The sequence below is a fragment of the Tamandua tetradactyla genome, chromosome 13 (genome assembly GCF_023851605.1).
Source record: "Tamandua tetradactyla isolate mTamTet1 chromosome 13, mTamTet1.pri, whole genome shotgun sequence".
In the NCBI taxonomy this organism is placed as follows: domain Eukaryota; kingdom Metazoa; phylum Chordata; class Mammalia; order Pilosa; family Myrmecophagidae; genus Tamandua; species Tamandua tetradactyla.
This window is the reverse complement of record NC_135339.1, coordinates 60,742,088-60,760,557: the sequence shown is the minus strand read 5'-3', so window position 1 is coordinate 60,760,557 and position 18,470 is coordinate 60,742,088. Positions and strand designations below refer to the sequence as shown.

The 18,470-nt window shown below is 39.9% G+C and overlaps 1 protein-coding gene and 1 long non-coding RNA gene across 4 annotated transcripts in view; one reads left to right on the top strand and one right to left on the bottom strand.

The window, feature by feature from the left end:
- Window positions 1-4,435: 4,435 nt before the first annotated feature.
- On the bottom strand, window positions 4,436-7,872 carry LOC143654124 (uncharacterized). Of its 3 annotated transcripts, none has more exons than XR_013161675.1 (4): window positions 7,223-7,872; window positions 6,494-6,583; window positions 5,854-5,943; window positions 4,436-4,636 (listed from the first exon to the last, which is right to left on the bottom strand). It is a non-coding gene; the product is annotated as an uncharacterized LOC143654124 (long non-coding RNA). The 3 variants fall into 3 exon arrangements; XR_013161674.1 differs by lacking the exon at window positions 4,436-4,636 and adding an exon at window positions 4,690-5,717; XR_013161673.1 differs by lacking the exon at window positions 4,436-4,636 and having other exon boundaries at window positions 4,690-5,943.
- A 204-nt stretch (window positions 7,873-8,076) lies between these two features.
- Window positions 8,077-18,470, top strand: part of GOT1 (glutamic-oxaloacetic transaminase 1) — a 31,589-nt gene continuing 21,195 nt past the window's right edge. The window contains exons 1-2 of the mRNA XM_077125705.1: window positions 8,077-8,318; window positions 18,257-18,438. Coding sequence (XP_076981820.1) covers window positions 8,201-8,318; window positions 18,257-18,438 — 300 coding nt within the window. The 5' untranslated portion in view covers window positions 8,077-8,200. The remainder of the gene's footprint in view (window positions 8,319-18,256; window positions 18,439-18,470) is intronic.

Below are 18,470 nucleotides of genomic sequence, written 5' to 3'. Positions count from 1 at the left end.
ACTTCAACTTCTGTATGAGACCAAAGGAAGACATGTTTATTTGGTACAAAATTTATATTTTTGGTAGCACAATATCTAATTTAACTTGTATGGTCAGTTTTTTCAAACACCTTAATTACATGGAATCTTGAATAGGGAGTGAAATCTTGTTGGTTTATACAGGTCAGCATGATGCCCTGATACATCCCAGAGAAATTTGGGCAGAGTGTAAAACGTATTTGCAAAGCCCAATGGAGGGACTGGGGAGAAAGGTGAAAATATCAAACTTCCCCACCCGGGGAATTCCTGATATTCTCACAAGCATTGGGGATAACGAACCTAATAGGCCAAACCTTCAGTCTTGGGGCTTGCCTGTCTGAAACTTATTCCTGCAGAGGAGAAGCTAAGCCTACTTACAACTACGCCTAAGAGTCACCCCCAAAGAACCTTTTTTTGTTGCTTAGATGTGGTCTCTCTCTCTAAGCCAACAGTGAACTTACTGCCCTTCCCACTACATGGGACATGACTCCCAGAGATGAGCCAGGATCTGGCATCATGGGATTGAGAAAGCTTTCTTGACCAAAAGGGGGAAGAGAGAAATGAGACAAATCAAAGTTTCAGTGGCTGGGATTTCAAACAGAGTTGAGAGATTATCCTGGAGGTTATTCTTAGCATTATATAGATATCTCTTTTTAGTTTATGATGTATTGAAGTGGCTAGAGGGAAGTACCTGAAACTGTTGAACTGGATTCCAATAGCCTTGATTCTTGAAGAGATCAGTATAACTATATAACTTTTACAATGTGAACATGTGATTGTAAAAGCCTTGGGTCTGATGTGTCCTTTATCCAGGCTGAGGACAGATTAGTAAAAAATAAGGACAAAAAAATAAATAATAGGCAGGGATAAGGGGTTAAAAAAATTGGGTATCTTCCAATAGTAGTGGTCGATGAGAGGGAGAGGTTAGAGGTATGGGATGTATGATTTTTTCTTTTTTCTCTTTATTTCTTTTTATGGAGTGGTGCAAATATTCTAAAAATGATCATGGTGATGAATACACTACTATGTGATGATATTGTGAGGCACAGAGTGTGTACTTCGGATGGAACTATTGGTGTGTGAAGATATCTCAATATAAATTTTGTTTTTTTTTTTTAAAAAAGAACTGTTTGGCAGTTTTGCACAATTCTTACAACTGTCCTGATTGAGGTACCATCCTCATTTGGTCATTCCTTCAGCCAATATTTATTGTCAAGTAGATGCCAGGTGCTGTTTTAGGTGCTGGGGATACAATGTTTTGAAATTCATATTTTTTAAAAAATCACTATTTTTTTAACAAGAGATTTTCAATAGCTCCCTTGATTTCCAGATCAGCTTTAGACTATGGCCTATCACATTGTTCTTTTTTTTAAAAATAGCTTTCCATAACTTCTAATGTTTTAAAATACTACATTGTGTAATGCTTTGGGGAACTATTTTATTTTTCCTCTGTCTATTCTGCTTAATTATCATTGTTAGAAACTATGCTAATTTTGTATTCTTATGCAGTCTCTTTCAAACCTGTTACTTTTCAATAAAAACCTGATTTTTCAGGTTATAAAAATAATAACTTTGTTGGAAAGTATGTAATTGTATACTGTTTTTCTATTAAGGCAATGCTGGAATGCATATCTGTATATTTCTATACCTAGCTATCTTTGCAAACTTGTATACATTTCTGTAGGATAGATTCCTAGAGGAGCAGTTGCTTGGTCAAACAGCATGTGACTGATATTGCCAAAATGATATCGGTATAAATGGATGAACTGGTGTGCTTTCAATTTAATATCGAGGATGATTTTTTTGTATGTTTATTGGCCATTTTATTGATTCTTTCCTGTTTGACATCTTTATATTCTTAACTCATTTTTCTATTGAGACAATGAGGCTCTGAGTATATAATAGCTATGTCTGATAGGCACGTTGCAAATATTTTTCCAAGTTATCATATTTTCTTTATGTTGTCTTTCACCATACAAAGTCAATCATTTTCTTTATGGCTTCTGAGGTTGTGTTATGATTAGGAAAGTCTATTCTAACTGAATACTGTTTCAAAAATCATTATTTCCCCTATTTTGTTTATTTTTAAAATATTTAACATTTAAATCCATCTAGAATTTATTTTTGCGCTTGATACAAAGGAGAAAACTACTATTTAGTGCCAAATGAATCTGACATGATAATTGATAGTCATGACATTTGATGAAGATCTGTGCTTGAAAAAAATGCTTTATTTCTAAAAGTACATACTGAGAGTTAAATTTAGTTATGCCATTCTGAGAGAATTTTAGAAGCACAGGGTCCTTTTCCGGGACAGTTTCTCTCTATACTCCAGTCCTCACACATGCTCGCTAAATAAAAGTGCTGCTGTGATAAACGTAATGATGAAAATAATGTTATTTCCAGTAATTAACAAAAATCTGAAATTTCAGAATTTCAGATATTCTGAAAACTGAATAATTGGTAACTGAATTTATATCCTAAACATGATCGCTTCTATCTCACAAATGTTTAATTATATGTTGGACATAAATGACTAGTGAAAACGCTTTGTAGAGCTGCCTTCATTTTCTGGTATATATTCCCAGGTTTACAGAAAAATGGCTAATTTACAGGTTAGAGAGAGAATAGGGCAGAACCTCCAAAAGGGGAGAGGAATTTAAAACAGAGTGGAAGTCTTTTTATTACATTACTTCACACATCCCTGGCCATGCAGTGGAAGACCATGTTTTTTTTTTTTTTCCCATTTTTGTGCAAACAATAAATGAGTGCTTTGGAAATTAGGATTTGGTAACGTAGGAGGTAGTTGTTAAACATCAATTCTACACTGTAATTTATGTTTTTAATCAATTAACAAGTATTTGAGTGCTTATTAGATGCCAAATACTTAGTTGCTGTGAAGGATAAAAGGAATTTCAATTGATGATTTCAGTTCTCAGGGAACTAAACAACCAAGATGGGGAGAAAAATTAACACATATGAAAATGAACTAACAATGTCAGGCACTATAATGATTCCAACGGAGGAGGAAAGAGATAAAGTCTTATAAGGGTTTTGAAAATGAATGGCTCTCTTTAGGTTACACTCAAAAATATTAAAAAAAAATTTATTTTTGTTAGGTGCTTAAACGGCTTTCAAAGCACTTTAACTTATTTTCTAAACTGACTCTTCCATAAGTCTAGGAGGCATTGTCTCCATTTAACAGATGAGGAAGCAAAGGCTCAGAGGTTGTAATTTTCCCAAATTCTTGCGGCAGAGCTCGGAGCTAGACACAGTCTTTCAGCTCCTATTCTCAGTGAGATTTATTTAAATCAGCAGTGAAGCTGTGCTGCCAAAAATATTTTAAGGGTTAGAGGAGAATCCAACTGTACCAGGGATACCATGATTATGAATTTGCTGAAATCAAGATTATTCTCTGTTCTTGGTTAACTATCAAAGAGCATCAAGTAACTTTTAGTACAACATGATGTTTTCTTTCTCCTTACTGGTTAGGAAAACTGAGGCACAGACTCTCAAACCCTATTGCAATGGTATAAGCCTAATATACAAGACTTCACTTTCCCTGCTATTTACAGACTCCTGTTTAGCCAGCTGGTAGTAGACATTTCTTACCCACCATGTCTGCTATCATTCTTTAAGGTCATAATACATGTGGCAAATTTGATACAATTCTGATCTGACCCAGGTAAACTAACACAGAAAAAGCAAGTTATCAAGGCTAAGACTGTATGACTTAACACACATTTTTTAAAAAACCACATCCTGCTAGTTCGGTAGATTGACTTCTAGCCAGAAAGTGCAGGAGCATTAGGTCTGCTCATACAATAACGCTATCTGGTTACCCAGGGTCAAGCTACTGTTTATCTTTGCCAGACAGAATCCATATCCTGAGCAGAGAGGACTTAAAACCTCTGTTGTTCACCAACCACCTGGTCTACTACATCAAGGCGATATGAGGTCTGATGTTCTATATAATCGCCTAAACAATAATAATAAAAATAAACTTCTAATTTTTTTAAAGCATTAGGTAATAGTAAACAGGAATTTACGGCACCCTCACCCCCCACCCCAATGCACACAGAGTGGCTTTGCTTTATTCTTTTTCCTTCTCAAGAGGGCGAGACGTTTTTCAAAAGAAGGGCGGTGCTGCCCTCTACTGCTGGGTGTTGAAATGTTAGAAGTACACTGCTCTATCTCTACCAGATACGCTGGGATTTCAGACCATCGGTTGGATTGTTTTAAACTATCCCTTTAAGAGTTGTTTAAAAGAAAGCGTATCATTAGCAAACATGTTAAATGTTTCCTTAATTATCTCCTTTTCTGCCTTCATCTTGTACCAAAGCATAGGATTTTAGGATTTACTCAATTAAAAAATCATAACTTGGAGGTAAAAAAAAAAGCTTAAGACATTGCTTTAGAAACTATTATTTGTGAACCATCCACGAAGAAAGAGGGCAAGGAGAGGACATTTTCTTCTTATGTTTAAGTTTGCAGCCATCCTGTTCTTCTGGCATTTGAAGGGTCTTTTTTTGCTTTTTGCTAAGGCAATCCATTTTCTTCTTAGCGTTTCTTTGGCAACCACAGCCACCAGAGAACATTGAGATAATAGTGGGAATGTCTATAAAACACATCATACTCTTCAGAAAAATACAGAACTCCAAAGTGGTATTATTAACACATTTACATTTTAATTATTAAAGATGTCTTGTTCCTTTTAAATTGCTTCAAGAATTTGCAGCTCTCTACAAAGAGGGCTCTAGATCTTTGAAAAACTGTGTTCCCTGCTTTCTTTTCCAGTTTTTAAAAATTCAGAGTACTAGATAAAGATTTATCATCAAAGGGTAACAGGGTGTGTGGGGAGACATGAAATCACAATTCTGATACAACTCAGCTATATCAAGGCACAACTGATTAACAGAAATTTAAGTTGGCTGCTCAGAGAAAGTGCTAGGGAATTCCTTTCACAGCATTCATTAGTCAGCATATGTGAAAATGCCCTCAAGAGACCAGAGCAGATGGACTTCAAAGGGAATTAGCCTAACCTTTAACCTCAGGTACTAAGGGACTAAAATGTGATCTCTATGACGACAGAGGAAGAGAAGTCTGGGAGAGAGAGCCCCATCAAGGCACACCATTGACACAAGCAGTTAATTCGAGAGAAGAGAGAACATAGAAGTGATCATTTTTCCTAGTCAGAGCAAATTCACTTCCAGTGAGAGAGAGAACTGCACCACCTCAGGGGCTCTATGCTTATCTTATTGTCCCTTATTGGCCACACTGTGACTACTGAACAGATGTCCTCTTACAACTTTGGATTTTAATGAAACATTTGTTCAGCACACAACTCAGCTTCTAAACAGTATCCTAGCCTTAGCGACAGCATATGTTCAAATATAACCACTCCAAAGCACTCTGTGCTTGAGTGCAAAGTGTGATAAACTCCTCCCTCCCCTGACTTGTTGCTAAATTTTGACCTTCTGGGTATTCAGGGGCAGGGCTGAATAAAATAAGCAGATACACATTTGCTTAGTGGTCCACGCAGTGCCCACTGCTGCCCTTGCCTGCCCTGCCTCCTATGCTGTGGTGCAGCACTGCCCAGCCCCAAGGACTTCAGATTTCCAAGGGAGTATATTCTAAAGGAATTCATTCCAGATGAAGCTGTTGCTGTGTGGGTTCCCAGTTCCTTTTTTCCCAATTCTCTAAAAGAAAAGAAGAAAAGGCAGAAGGAGATGAAGATGGGAGAATGCTTAGTCATAACGAAGCCAGGGAGCAGGAAGAATACCAGCCCCTCTTTCTTCTGACCCTTACTGCCCTTTGCCTGGACGCTCATCTTACCTGGCTGCCTGCTAGTCTAGGCAGCATGTGCCTCTCAAGTGTCTTTTGCTTGAATTAGCCATTCAGAAGGGAGGCAGTGTTGAGTCAATTCTAAATCAAAGTGTTAAAATTAGCGATGGCCTGGGAAGCATTTTGTTTATTTCAAGATAGGCATCTTTCTTAACGGGCAGCTTCCAAGGCTCAAGTCATTTAGGACTAAACTTAATCTCAATAATCTCATACTCCTGAAAAAAAAAGTTGAAACTTCCATCTTACATGGTATGTAGGCTTCCCTCCTCTACCCTCTACCCAGTAACTGTTTGCCCTTTAAGAAAATTCAGGTATTATGGGGGCATGAAGAAAACACTGAATTATGATGGGTTTTTTTTTTTTGTCCCATTAGCATTGGCTTGGTTGTGGAGCTGCTTAGGTTGTCAATAAATATTTATTCAGTCTTAACCAAGCTGATAGTGTTTAGGTAATCTAGGGCTGTTTTTCCCCCAGGGAGTGACGTAAAGAGTGACCATGATTCTGGCTGGCCAACACTGTGAAAATCATACTTTTAAACCAAACTCTGGGAAGGCTGGGCTATAGAACACCTATCTAAGCAGTTGCCCTTTGCCTCTGCTTTCGGGAACACTTAAAGGTCACTGTCACTTACCCTTTGGTACTGAACTTTCAATCTTTAGAGGAAAGTGTTGCTAATGAAATGCTGTAGGCAAAATTACCTTTAAAACCACAGGCGAAATTTCTGAAAAACAGATGAAACAAAGGTTGACAAAGTGCTGCAAAAAGTTCCTTGGCTTGTGTTGATGACTTTGACTGAAATTTCAGCTTATTGAGATTTGCCACATTATCCAAAGAACAGAGGCTAAGGTACTGTTTTCTTCCAAAACTCCAAGTGAATTAACTCCTTCTTCCACCATTTATAGAGTACTAAATATGTACAAGAAACTGAAGGAGACTTAAAAAGGATAGGATCCCTAGCCAAAAGAAGCTTACCATCTACAAGGGACATAGCAGATGTGCAATGATAACAAGCTAGCATTTAGAGAGAGCTTTCTGTCTGTGACTAAACCCTTTATATGTTAACTCATACAATCCCCACAACAACCCGGGGGTAAATACTATTATTTCCACTTTACAAATCAGGAACAAAGCAGGTTAATTAACTTGCCTAAACTTGTCCAACGTGTGCCCAAGAAACACACGTTCCATTTACTAATGGAAGAGCCAGAATTTAAATACAAGTAGGCAGTCTGTCTCCACAGCTAGGTCCTTAAACACAGTATCATTCTCTAAAAATGGTACTATTGCCAACAAGGTACAGAACCACAGGAAAGGGAGACGAAGGGTTAAGGAAAGGCTTGATAAAGGAGATGGCAGTTACCCAGGTCTTGAAGGTCAACAGGTGGACAGGGGACCTGGGGAGGAAGGAGCGGCATGACTAAAAGCAGAGGCAGTCTGGGTACTAGCCAGCTGACGACGGCAAGATCTGGTCGGGAATGTGGGTGGGAAGAAAGCTGGAAAGGGCGGCCGCGCCCAGGTCCTGAATGTCGTTGAGGACGCGGCCCTTACTCTATTTAAGGCATAGAGGGCAAAAATCTCAAATTGGAAGAGCGGCAGAACTGAATTCATGGCCACTCCCTCACTTTTACAGGTCTCCCGTGCCGGGAGTCCAGGGCGGGCCACCCACCCCCATCTTCCTCCGAGAAAACACCCGGTCCAAACAGCCAAGATCGCAGGCGCGGGCTCCGGAACTGCACGTCCAGGCCGAGGGCTCCCGGCCCGGGCGCGAACGCAGGGGTTTTGAATGCCAGCCCGGGCCGGGTCAGGAACGGGCGCACTACCCGGCCTGGCAGAGAGAACACCTGCTTCGCAGGTACGGGAAGGCCAAAGCTCCGGAACTCCCGCCAGCCACTTCCCCCTCATCTCGGGGCCCTCGAAGGTCGAAGTGGCAACCTCGGGAGGACACCAGCAACTCTGCCCCACCAACCAGTCTCGGTAGCACCGGCAGACACCAGGAATAACGGTCGTGGCGATAGGAGTAGGCATCTGCCAATCACCCCTTGCCTCCGCCCTTAATTAGCCGGTATAAATGACATTGGTTGACTCATGCCCGGCCTCTCATAAGATTCTCTTCTTGGGTTGGCTAATAGCACCCCCTCCCGCCTATTCTTGGTGCGTCAGGAGCTCGCGATTGGTTAAACGCGTTGCCAAGCTCCGGACGCGGCTCCACCATTGGAGGGCGCGGGCCCGCCCCCGCCTGTTAGGTGAAGGTGAGCGTCTCCTCCAGGCGCCGCGATCGGACTCGGTAGAACAGCCCTAAGGCAGGGAAGGGCTTTTTGCAGATTCCGGCGCACTCGCTATGGCGCCTCCGTCAGTCTTTGCCGAGGTTCCGCAGGCCCAGCCTGTTCTTGTGTTTAAGCTCACCGCCGACTTTCGGGAGGATCCGGACCCGCGCAAGGTCAATCTGGGAGTGGGAGGTAAGGATGCAGTGCTCAGCGGGGTGAAAAACGTGGGGAGTGGAGCGAACTCAACCCGAGCGGAAAGGTAGGAATCAGAGGATCCCCGAGACCTTGGTCCGACCTTCCCATTTTACAGATGGGAATGTGGAGGCCTCGGAAAAGGAAGATGTGCCTTAGGTCACACAGATCAGGTGTAGCAGCTAGGACACAAACTCAGGTTTTCTGATCTTGTGTTCCCTATACTTCATCTTTTTGCCTCCTAAAAATGGGGGCGGCTAGAGATTGTAAAGGAAGGGATCAAAATAGGAAGCCTGATAACTTAGGGTTCAGGTTGCCGGGGAATGGATAAATGAGAACTCTCAGCTTTAAGGAGCCCTGGTCTGGATCGGTAAACATTTAGTATCAATCAGCTCTCTTAGTAAGTTTTGCGGGCCCGGTGGAGAAGACTGAGGCCTGTCTGGGGGAACTGGGAAGAAGGTTCTGACTCTCACAGATATGGTAGGATTCAGTAGAGATGGTAAAAAGGTGGTAAAAAGTGGTAACACAAGGAGTGGAAAGCGGATGGACAGCAGCTCTCATTCCACATCCTTGTCTTCATTTCCTTCTTGTATTTTTTGAACCTTGGACTGTTGACAGCCTCAGTCTCCCAGGCTGTCAAGAGAAAGGTCCGGACTGAATTGCCTTTGAGAGTCCTTTTTTTTTTTTTTTTCATTGTGAAGAATAACATATATACAAAAAAGCAATAAATTTCAAGCACAGAGAAACGATTAGTTAATAGGACAGGTTTCAGAGTTTGGGTATGGGTTACAGTTCCACAATTTTAGGTTTTTTGAGATTCCTTTTATGTCTTACTTTCTCTGGTGAATTTGTTATTTCTCTCTTCATCATTTGGATGTTTGAAGCCCCACAGACACTATCTTTATTTGGGCTTTGCCACATACAAAGACCAGCCAGTGAGAAGAAAATGAATGACATAATAATTTAGATGTGGGAACAGACTTAGAGTAAAAGGCCTAGAGATTTCAGAAAATGAAAATTGAACTATTTTATAGTGGAGGGTGATGCGAAGGAGGTTTAGGATCAGGTTTCCTATAGAGACTGTATTTGTAAACAGAAAGGGTTAAAAAATCTCCATCAGGGAGCACCGGGAAAAGGACTGGTGGTTTAGGTAACAGTCATCAAAAAGTGATGATTTTTTGAAGCTGGGTGATAAATACATGGACATCCATTATATTATTCTGCCAACTTTTGCACGTTTGAAATTTTCTATAATAAAGCATTTTAAAAAAAGATAATTTGGTACTACATAGTTTCTCCCATGGTGGAAAATTGATGTTTTTAGCAATCAGAGAGGAGAAGAGAATGCCTCACTCAAATCGACTTGAAATTGGCACCATTCAGGCTCTTAACTTAAATACAATCCCAAACTTCCAAGTATTTCTTTAGGGTCAGATATACACTGACACACTAAGATTGATGTTGATCTAAACTTAACTTTTTAAAACTTCAGGTTTTACTTGCTTCATTGCCTGTGAACTGCCTTGTAGAATTTTTGTGAAGATTAAATGCATTTTAAAGTGCTTAGCACAGTGACTGTCACATAAATAGGAGTTATATAAGGGTTAGCTGTTGCTATTATTGTTTTGGCATTTCTTTGAGTGTGTCTCACAAAAGATTGTATTAAAAATTTTCACTATAAAGTGAAATAATTTCTCAGACTGGTTCAGAAATGTATTCCTCATGCAAAGGGAAAGCACCCTGACAGTGGAAGCCAGAGGTGACTGACTTAGAGACAGAATTCAGCTCAGATGGGTACCTCAAGTGTGAGGGTGCCTTGTGATGTTTTCCGGGAACCCAGGAATCCCAAGTGCTGCTATGAACTGATGATTTATACAGGTAACCTCACGTAAGCTTGCTGACAAATCTGGAGGGTTATTCTTATTAACTGTTTTTAGAGGTAAGAAAGCTGAAGCCCAGTGAAATGAAGCAATAAGCCCCAGGTCATATGACTAATAGGTGGCAGTAAGAGCTGGGACTACAGGCCAGGTCTCTTTGGTTGCATGTCTTCAGGTGGTCCAGGCAGTCAATGCACTGTAGGGCAAAGAGTCAGGAGATGTGGGTTCAGGTTTAGCCCTGCTGTCTAGTGATGTGACCCAGTGAGGGTCATTTTACATCTCCTGGACTCAGTCTTATAAGTGAGGAGCCAGAGCTGAATGACTGCTCTGAATTCTAGCCTAAGAGTCCGTTCTAAAAATTTACTCCAGGATTCTCCTAGACAATGACGTTATATCATGTGTTAGAAGAAGCATGTGGTTGTCTCTACCCCTTATCAGCATGTTCCATCACTGTAATGAATGTGGTCTAAAAATGTTACTGGCCTTACCAGTTGACTATAGATTACATAAGTAATTGTGTATAAAATGTGCTATGTAGATGAAAAGTGTTATATAAATGCTATTTTTAACTATTACTGTGATCTGGCCCTTTCTCTGGGGTAGCAGGTGCTGGGATAAGGGTCTGATTTAAAGCAGAGTAGAATACAGATCTATTTCCAACTTTTGGGGGAAATGTATACATATCCCTATGCACCCTTTATGATGGAAATGTAATTAATACTAAGTTTGGGAAATATACTCTTTTCTTTTTTTCAAGGTAGGATAAAACTTAATGAAGGTTACCCAGTGCATGTTCTAGTGACGTTGGACATGTTTAGCGTAAACTGTAATTATAGCGTTGTTAGCCACTTCCTACTTGCAGGTGGTTTTGCCAGAGAGTTTCTTCTTGCTGTGGCTATTTCAATTTCCTTATAATTAAACAGAGCAGGATATCATATTTCACACCGTTAAGTGCTAGGCCTTCTGAGTTGAATATTTTAGTGCTTCTCAGAGTTTCAGACTGAAGTGGAATGTGGAGACATGGGACCGGCCTGATGCAGCCTGCAGCAAGAAATTTCTTCAAAGATTGTAGTCCATTTTATCATGTAAACTTAGCTTTCTTTTATTCCAGGTGAACAGTTTGCTTTAATATTTGTTGTTTTTAAATTTGTTTCTCAACATCTTCAAATAAAATTATTGGGGAAATATGCTGTATCAGGTGTTTCTGAGTAACTTCTGGCCCTCCCCAGTATCTGAGGGGGAGAGGGTCTTAAAGGAATTCCTGCTTGGGCTCTTGGGTGGGAGTGGATAAGGGGAGTAGAAATCTTAGGAGGAGGGTGATAGGCTTGATCATTTAATTCTCTGTGTTCTTCCCTCCTTTTCCTCTACAAAGCGAGACTGCTGGGCCCACCTGTAACCTCTGTGACTCCCTTAAAAGGGCTTGTAGCCAGGAAGAAGGACTGATGAATTGAGCTGGTGAGCACGCTGATAAAAGGGCTCCTGAGACAGTGCCCTGGGACTTGCTTGCTTCGGGCTTTCCCTAGATATCTCTTGCTTAACAAAATAAAAAAAGGTACATGGATCCATGTACTTTGGTAGTTTTGGCAGCCTAACTGTTATCATTCTTATGATCTTGGACCATTTATTTAAATTTTTTGGCCTCAGTTTCCATATCCATAAAATAGGGATTATTTCATGGGATTGTTAGGAGAATTAAATGATAGTGAAAAAGTGTAAAGGATTTAGCAGAGTGTCTTGACAGTATGTACTAAGCATTCAGTAAATCTGTGTTACTGCTATGCTACCATCAATATCTGTATTAAGAAATCTCTCTCTCTGCCTGGGACCTCCTGCCAGAGTGCCAGGCCCATTCTTGCTACAGTTTGCTGGACACATCCTACACCCACCTTGAATTCAACATGCTTAAAGCACAACTCGTCATTTCCACTTTCTCCTTGTTCTTTTATTTTTCTTCCCCTTATGAGTTATATCTTGGTTGACACCACCACCACCTTCTTCCTATTATTCAGACTAGAGAGAGGTCTTGGAGTCATTGGTGAACATTTCCTTGATCCTTGTGGTAGTTAGATTCAGTTATCAACTTGGCCAGGTGAAGGTGCCTGCTGCAGTGAATGATGTTTGACTTAATTGGCTGGTACTTAAATGAGAGACTCAACGTAGCACAGTCCAAGCAGCTCGGCATACCTCATCTCAGCACTCACAGCTCAGCCCAGGCCTTTGGAGATGCAGAAAGGAATCACCCTGGGGAAAGTTGTTGGAACCCAGAGACCTGGAGAGAAGACCAGCAGAGATCACCCTGTGCCTTCCCATGTAAGAAAGAACCTCAGCTGAAAGCTAGCTGCCTTTCCTCTGAAGAACTAACGAAATAAATCCCCTTTTATTAAAAGCCAGTCCGTCTCTGGTGTGTTGCATTCTGGCAGCTAGCAAACTAGAACAATCCTTTGTTGATTTACTTGGTCATTAAGTTCTGACTTTTCTACCTCATAAACCCATTTTTAATCTATCCCCCTTTCTTTATCCCTGCTACTGCTGCCTTAATTCAAGCCCTCATCATTTCACTTCTGGATTGTTTATAATTAGCCCCCTGACCTAACTGCTATTGTCCTGCTCTCCAGTTTATTTTCCATGCTGTCTGTCAAATGGTTCTGTTAAATTGTATACCTGTCTGCATCACCTTCTTGTTTGAATACTTTCAGTGATTCTCCCTTGAGACTGAAGTTCCTGAGAAGGCTGCCAAGGCTTTCCGAGCCATTCCCTGCTCTTTCCCCTGGATCCTACACCTGAGTTGTGCTGTGGGTGGATCCTCAAAAACTTCATGTTCTCCAAGCCTCTGGGATCTTGCACAAGGGTTTCCTCTGTGTGGAATACCTCTCTCTACATTTTAGACTTATTTATCTTTCACACTTCATTCTCTGTAAAATCTTGCCTGACCTCTCAAAGAAGAATTAGGAGCTCTGTGTTTCCTGCAGGGTAGACTGTACCTTATATCCCTCATTTATGTGGAGCTCTGTCCACATTTTTATTATTAGCTTGATATGTTCATTATATTTGCAGATAATACATTTCTGAGGGATAGAGTTGGCTGATAGAATTGAGGACAGGTGCAAAACTCAGAATGATCTTATGAAGTCTTATTTCTTTTATATTCTTTGTCCTAGTAATTTAAAAATATATATTTTTATTGTAAACCTTAACAAACAAACATACAATTGTTCTATACATGGTATAAAATCAGTGGCTCACAGTATCATCACATAGTTGTGTAGTCATCATTTTTTTGAAGATTTGCATCTCTCCAGCAAAAGAAATAAAAAAGAAGAAACTCATACATGCCATACTCCTTACCCCTCCTTCTTATTGACCACTAGTATTTCAATCTGCTTAATTTATTTCAACCTTTGTTCCCCCTCTTATTTGTTTTATTTTTATCCATACTTTTTACTCATCTGTCCATGCCCTAGATAAAAGGAGCATCAGACACAATTTAAAAAAAAATTTTTTTAAACATAGCAACATACGAACATTCTTATCATGTGATCAATCCATTCTTGGTATATAATCAATAACTACAATATCATCACATAGTTGTACATTCATCCCCATGATCACCTTTCAGAACATTTTCATCAATCCAGAAAAGGAAGTAAAAAGAACAAAGAAAAAAATTTGTACATATCATTACCCCTCCACTCTTCACCGATCACCAGCATTTCAATCTACTAAATTTATTTTAACATTTGTTCCCCCTATTATTTATTTATTTATTTTTAATCTGTATGGTTTACTCATCTGTCCATACAGTAGATAAAAGGAGCATCAGACACAAGGTTTTCGCAGTCACACATTCACATTGCTAAAGCTCTATCGTTATACAATCATCTTCAAAAAACATGGCTACTGGAACACAGCTCTACATTTTCAGGCAGTTCCCTTCAACCTCTCCATTACACCTTAACTAAAAAGGTGATACCTGTTTAATGCGTAAGAATAACCTCCAGTATAACCTCTCAACTCTGTTTGGAATCTCTCAGCCATTGACACTGTATTTAGTCTCATTTCACTCTTTCCCCTTTTGGTCGAGAAGGTTTTCTAAATTCTTTGGTGCTGAGTCCCAGCTCATTCTAGGATTTCCGTCCTACGTTGCCAGGAAGTTCCACACCCCTGGGAGTCATGTCCCATGTAGAGAGGGGGAGGGCAGTGAGTTTGCTTGTTGTATTGGCTGAGAGAGAGAGGCCACATCTGAGCAATAAAAGAGGTTCTCTGGGGGGTGACTCTTAGGCCTAATTTTAAGTAGACTTAGTCTATCCTTTGTGGGGATAAGTTTCATATGAACAAACTTCAAGATTGAGGGCTCAGCCTATTGCTTTGGTTGTCCCCACTGCTTGTGAGAATACCAAGAATTCTCCACTTGGAGAAGTTGAATTTTCCCCCTTTCTCACCATTCCCCCAAGGGGACTTTGCAAATATTTTTTTAGTCACTGTTCAAATCACTCTGGGATTTATTGGGACATCACTCTGGACAAACCTACAAAATCTCTTGCCCTACTCAAGGTTCCAAGTACTTATGGTGTGCAATTAAGCTGTCCACATAAGTTATATTAGGAAATGCACTAGCCAAAATATATATTTTGTACCAAATAAACATTTTTTGCTTTAGTCTCACACATAAGTTAAAATTTTCAAGTAAGTATTACCATCTGTTTTCAACATTGCAGTATTGACATTCCTTAGTTCTTCCTCATGCAAAACATTTTAAAATTTGTACATTTAGTCACTACCATTATACACTCTAGGCATTCCTAGATTATACCATTTCAGTCTTTATTGTCTATCTTCCCTTCTGATTTCACTTGTACCCCCAGGCCTCCTCCCTCTATCATTCTCACATTCAGCTTCATTCAGTGTTTTAACAATATTGTATTACAGTTAGGTAGTATTGCCGACACAAGGTTTTAACAATCACACAGTCACATTGTAAAAGCTGTATCAGTGTACAATTATCTTCAAGAAATATGGCTACTGAAACACAGTTCTACAGTTTCAGGTACTTCCTCTAGCCACTCTAATACCAGAAACTAGGAATGGGGTATCTATATAATGTGTAAGAATAACCTCCAGGATAATCTAGAAATTATCTAGATTATCTCAAAAAATCTAGAAGTTTTTCCCAAGAATGCAGTCAGGAATATCTGCAAGGATATTTTAATGTTCATCACAATGTTGTTTGTAATAGCAAATAATTAAAGCGACATAAATAATAACTCATACATGGAAAGGAATATTATCTAGTCACTAAAATGGTGTTATAACTGCCATATATCTATGAAGAATATTCATTTGCTTTCATAATTAGAGAAATGCAAGTTAGAACTACCGTGAGATACCATTTTAACCCTCATATTGGCAAAAATTCATTCAGTGAGTAAGGTTGGGGGGAACACAAGCACACTGAGACATTGTTGGTGGGAATGCAAATTTGTGTAGTCTCCACGGAGAACAATTTGGAAATATCTGTGAAAACTAGAAATGCACATAGCGCTTAACCTATTCATTTTGTTTTTAATCCTGCGTCTTACAGATGTATTTGCATTCATGTGTGATGACGTATGTACGAAGTTGTTCACTGAAGTATTGTTTTGTAATAGCCAAAGACCAGAAACAACTCAAATGTTCCTCAACAAGAGACTGGCAAAATAAGTTATGGTACATTCATCAGTTATGCAGCTATAAAAAAGAATAAGGACACTATGTGCAGATATAAAAAGATCTCCAAATGAAGTGGGAAAAGCAAAACTGTGTATAGTGTGCTATATGTTTTTGTGTTTGTGTGTAAATGGGGAAATGAGGAGCTGCATTTGCTTGTGTATGTGTAGGGAAATTCTGGAAGGATGATGATAAACTTAGAACAGTTATTTATGGAAGGAAAGGTTTTGGGATCTAGATAGATGGGGAATATGGATGAGATGAAGATGTGAATATGCTATTACCTCTTAGAAAAATAGTTAATGGTGGTGAAAGTAATTCATGATATATTAAAGTGGAAAAAGCTATGTTGAAAATTCTGTGCAAAGTATGAGCTCATATTTTATAAAATAATATGCCCATATAAAAGAAAGCTTGGGAGGTTGTACACCAAAATGTTCAAACTCATTATACTGGGATTACATGTTAATTATACTCTTTATTACTTTCTGCACTTTTCTAAATTTTCTGCAATCACCGTGTATTGTTCAATAGACAATAACCACTCTAAAAAGTGATTTTTAAAAAAATTGAAGGATTGATATTGGATAGAAATCGACAAGCTAAAACTTAATTAGAACTACTATAAAGTTTTGTTTCAATTTCAGAATCACTTTCTTTTACCTAAGTATGGGATTGTTGGAGACCTAAATATTCAAGTAGAGGCAAATGATCCCTTGTCAGGAATCCTTCCTAGGGTGATTATTGGCTTAGGAGTAAGAGGCCAAAGCAGCTGCCCTCTAAATCTGTATCCCAACCTAGCAGTAGAGTTGAGGAAAAAGCAGTTGATGATAGGCTAATTCAAAATAAACTAAAAACACCAGTAGTGTAGAAGAAATGCATAGTATTTGCAGTAAGCAAAATTAAATATTATGAAATAGATGAATTTTGACCAATAAAAATGTGATGCAGATGAAGTATGACAGTTAAAATGGCAAACACTGGCTTACGCTGAAATACAGAGAAGACCATGATGTGTTCACGCAGGTCCTTGGGTGATTGTGTCACCAGATGTTGGGATCTTCCATCAGAGGGCATTCACTCACTGCTAGTCCTGTCCCTTCATGTTTATTTTTGGAGGTACAGGGTTCATCTGAGGTAGTACCCAGCCCTTTTCTGGAAATCTTTTGGGACAGTGAGTGGTGATAGGATTGATCTTGTGTTGATCTTACTTCCTGGTGGGGTGGAGTACTATTTGCATAAGTACCTAGCAGATGTTTGGCCCAAAGTAGGTACGCAGTAAGTGAGTAAATGTTGTTTTAATGTCTGTGATAGTTAGGTTCAAGTGTCAGCTTGGCCAGGTGATGGTGTCACATTGTTCTGTGGCTTAATTATCAGCATGTGAATTTTACCTATGGCTAATTACATCTGCAGTTAGCTAAGGGGATTGCCTTCTGCAATGAGTGAGGTTTAAAAGGAGAAGTCAGAAGAGAGAGTAGCAGCTCAGTACAGCTCGGCAGCCCAGTACACCTCCGCTTAGCACTCACACCCTGACATTTGGAGACACAGAAAGAAATCACCATGGGGAAAGTCGTTTGAACCCAGAATAGGGAGGGCAGGCCAGCAGATGTTGCCATGTGCTTTCCCCTGTTACAGAGAAAGCCAGAGGAAAACCAGCTGCCTTTCCTCCAAAGAACTTAATTTGTAACTAAATAAATCCCCTTTATAAAAGCCAGTCCATCTCTGGTGTATTGCATTCTGGCAGCATTAGCAAACTAAAGCAGTGACCTTCATTGCTCTGTTTTGATTGGAAGGTGTGTCAGTTTGAATCTGTTGTGTACCCCAGAAAAGCCAAGTTCTTTAGTCCTTATTCAGTATTGCAGGGTAGAATCTTATTTTTTGTTTCCATGGAGATGTGTCTCCACCCATTCAAGGGAGCGTTGCTTACTGGAGCCCTTTAAGAGGGAACCATTTTGAAAAAAGCTTTAGAGTCCACACAGCCAGAGACCTTTGGAGATGAAGAAGGAAAACGCCCCGGGGGGAGTGTCATGAATCGTGAAGCCAGGAGAGAGAGCTAGCAGACTTTGCCATGTGCCCTGCCAGCTGAGAGAACCCCTGAACTTCATTGGCCTTTCTTGAGTGAAGGTAACCTCTTGTTGGTGCCTTAATTTGGACATTTTTACAGCCTTAGAACTGTAAACTTGCAACTTAATAAATTCCCCTTTTTAAAAAGCCATTTCATTTCTGGTATATCACATTCTGGCAGCTTGCAAACTAGAACAAAAGGTGATGGGGTTCTCCCTTTTCACAGTCCCAAACTCTTATTTGTATGAAGCCTAAAGACTCCTCCTTGATCTGACCTTTTTTCTCACATTCCAGCTTATCGTACAGATGATTGCCAGCCCTGGGTTTTGCCGGTCGTGAGGAAGGTGGAGCAGAAGCTTGCTAATGACAGTAGCCTCAACCACGAGTACCTGCCGATTCTGGGCCTCCCTGAATACCGCACCTGTGCTTCTCGCCTGGCCCTTGGGGATGACAGTCCCGCTCTCAAGGAGAAACGGGTAAGTTTTGGATGAGGATATATTTTCTCTTT